The following is a 3,350-nucleotide window of genomic DNA, read 5'->3' on the forward strand; positions in this document are numbered from 1 at the left end:
ATCATTGTCTACTCAGACTGGCAGTGGTTCACCAGGGTTTTATGTAGAGATTTTTGCCCATACCGTGCTTTTTTTCTGAGCCGTTGGGGTCTGGCTAGAAGAAGAGAAGAGAAGAGATTGGATTTATACCCCGCCCTTCACTACCCAAAGGTGTCTCAGAGCGGCTTACAGACTCCTTTCCCTTCCCCTCCTCACAACAGACACCCTGTGAGGTAGGTGGGGCTGAGAGAGCTCTGACAGATCTTGTTGTGTGCCCCCCCCTCCCCGTGCCAAAAGATGTCTCAGAGTGGCTTACAAACTCCTTTCCCTTCCCCTCCTCACAACAGACACCCTGTGAAGTAGGTGGGGCTGAGAGAGCTCTGACAGATCTTGTTGTGTGTGTGTCCCCCTCCCCGTGCCTTTTCGATTGCACTTGGGGGACAAGATTGCCTGGTCCACCATCATAAACAGTAAGTGATCACACAGCAACCCCCCCAAAAAAAAACAAAAAACAAGCAAAGCCGTGCATGATAGAAGCTAAGAGTACTCTTGGCATCTTCTATTGTGCACGGCTTTGCTTATTTTTGGGTCCACCATCATGGCATTTTTAAATGGCCAATTCATTGCTAAAATGGCATCGGTGTCCACAGGTCAGACCTGAGGACACTGTTACGTCAAGTTTGGCCCTAAGGAAGCAACCAGAAGTGGAGTAAACCAAGTCTAAACAAGGATTGCATTTGCAAAAGTTTGTTATAAATACATAGATAGACATATGAGGGGAACTGGGGGAGGATATAACAGAAGACAAAATAGAAGTACTGCTTATAGCTAATTTTAAATTCACAGGGTGTTTCTGGTGTTCATGCCTTTTTTTGCAAGGCAAGCCCCCTTCCTAAGGTTCATAGGTGAAAATTGACCAAAGCCTCCTTCTTGCTAGCCCATGATGTGTTAAAGCTTCAGTGGGAAGAAGGATGGTTGTCTTTGACTGATAAGGAAGGGAGGGCTGTATGAAAGCCGTTCTCTCCCAAAAGGTCAAGACCTTTAATTCACTGCTGCACTGTTCAGGTACCCAACGTTTTCATCAGATGCTCCCATCTATTTATTTATTAAAATATTTATACAACACTTTCCCCACTGACTGTAGCAGATCAGGGTAGCTGTCCTCCAGGTAACAGACAAAGATTTAAAAGCATAAAAGAAAAACAAAGCTATACAACTTTCCCTCCTTATAAAATTAACTGCAAAATACTTGCTTTAGAAGAACAACTGTATGATTCTTATGGAAAACAGACACCATACGGGGCCCTCCACACCTTCCGGGGACAAGGCATTTCTTTATGGTGGAGCAGCTGCTGAAAAAGAGGGGGCCCATGTCTGGCCAGATGGACAGCTGAATGGGAGAGCTCAGCCGGGTGGAGACCCAAGAGGATCTTGAACTGGCGAACAGGATGATAAAAAAATGAAAAATTAGGCCATGAAAATGTCATTCAAAGCAACTTTATATTTATGCAATATGTGCATATGAGCCATACATTTAGTGAGACTCTTGTGTCAGATGTCCACCAAACAACTTCATAGTGTTAAGTTTTGATTCCTATATGCTGTGTGCCACTTTTTAAAGGAACTAAGGGGAGAAATCTTTGATCTGGGATTTTATGCCTAGTGTTGGATGAGCAGGGTAAAACAGCTCTCCTTTGCTTCCTATCAGAAGCCATTGCAAGAGGTGAGAAGAGACCATCTAAAATCCCAAATGCTACCATTTGCCCCCCTCAAACTTCGGAGTGTCCCCCACCAAGATTTGTAAGTTGCCCCTGCTAAGAATCACTGGTTGAGACCAATCAGCTATTTCCCCAGAATCCATGTGAGTTTTGCACTTAGCACTTTCGGAGTTGTGTGCAGAGCTAGCAGCGAGGTGCAGGTGCAGAGGGCAGACTGCTCTGATATCCTGGGCAGGGTGGACCAACGGTGTCAGACTGGGGGGAAAATATCCTGCAGTTGGTCCGTTCAGTATGTACTGGGGCTCCATTCTTCCCCTTCATGTAGGTACTGGCAAGTTGGCCTTTCTTACATGTAAACAGCAAAAGGGTTTTCATTCAGTAGTGTGTAGGTTCTTCATTCAATAGTGTATAGACCTAGAATTCTGGTAGTCTGTCCTGGGGCCCTGGTTCAGATCATACCTTCAGGAGGGACTTTTGTGAAACTTTGCAGCTGCTCTAATAGCAATCCTGTTGGCTGCCTAGCAGGGTTTCAGTCTCATGCTAAGTAGACTTTTTCATGCAGGTACCTTGAAGTGTGCTCTGCAGATGGGCGGATTCCCTTGTTTCTTCGGGCGAAGGATGAAGTATCTGCCCAGACGTGGTTCAACGCCATCCACAGCAACATCAGTGCCCTGTTGCCCAGAGTTAAAGAGGAGCTGAGAGTCTTGCAGTCTGGAGCAGGCATGGCGGGAGGCAGAGACATCAAGCACGTTGGCTGGCTCACGGAGCAGGTACCGCTGGCTTCCTCCTGTGCGTGTTGTGAACTGCACTGATCCCAATGAGGAAAATCTATCACCTGCCAAGCACAGCCGTGGGAAGGAACTCAATCTCCACGGCTGTATTTGGCAACAAGTTTGCGATCAAAGTATGCCACCGTGTATGCATTTCCTTCATTTGCATGTTATCTGGAGCAGTGTATCTCTGAGTTGCCTGTTGCTTTCAGGCGGGGACGCTTTAGTACAGTTGGTTTGTTGTCTCTTTCAAGGCACAGGTGACTAAGCTAGATGGGCCGAGAAGTCTCTCTGGGGACTTTTAATTTTTGTGTTCTTAATTAGCAAGGCCGATTTGAAGGCCTGGAGAATTCAGTGTGTTGTTCAAGAAGTGGTGTGATCATGGCAGGCTCGGGCTTGTTAATCTCATTTTTAGGCCTCCCTTTCTCCAAGAAGTTCAGGGTAGCATATTCAGCCCCCGCAGCAACTCTGTGACGTAGGTTATAACCGGCCCTTGGTCAGTAAGCTTCATGGCTGAGTAGGAATCTTAACCCAGACCTTCGGGGTCCTCATCTACCATACTAGCCATAACATCACACTGACTGTCAATGCAGAGGACAGATAGGAGCAGGGAACTCGCATCTCATGCGCCACCATGCCGGGCATCTCTCCCTCGCTGCCAGCTGTGGCAAATCCTGCCCCTTCCCCTCTCCTGAGGGAGGAGTCCCAGCAATGTCCATATCAGAGGACGAATGCATTTTCCCAGTGAAGAATAAAAGATGAGCAAGTTTTATCAGATCTATTATTACGTTATTTCCTTCCTTTGACAATTATGTAATTTGTTGATTTCAACAATATATCATACTCATGTAATTTCGTTAACAAATTGATTTATAGCAGGAAT

General features: G+C 46.2%; 1 protein-coding gene across 1 annotated transcript in view; it reads left to right on the plus strand.

The window, feature by feature from the left end:
* SNTA1 (syntrophin alpha 1) overlaps window positions 1–3,350 on the plus strand; it is a 91,188-nt gene that overhangs the window by 75,640 nt on the left and 12,198 nt on the right. Inside the window, exon 5 of the mRNA XM_015425237.1 lies at window positions 2,260–2,467. Within this exon, the coding sequence (XP_015280723.1) occupies window positions 2,260–2,467 (208 nt within the window). The remainder of the gene's footprint in view (window positions 1–2,259; window positions 2,468–3,350) is intronic.

Source organism: Gekko japonicus, unplaced genomic scaffold (genome assembly GCF_001447785.1).
Source record: "Gekko japonicus isolate JY-2015 unplaced genomic scaffold, Gekko_japonicus_V1.1 scaffold2, whole genome shotgun sequence".
In the NCBI taxonomy this organism is placed as follows: domain Eukaryota; kingdom Metazoa; phylum Chordata; class Lepidosauria; order Squamata; family Gekkonidae; genus Gekko; species Gekko japonicus.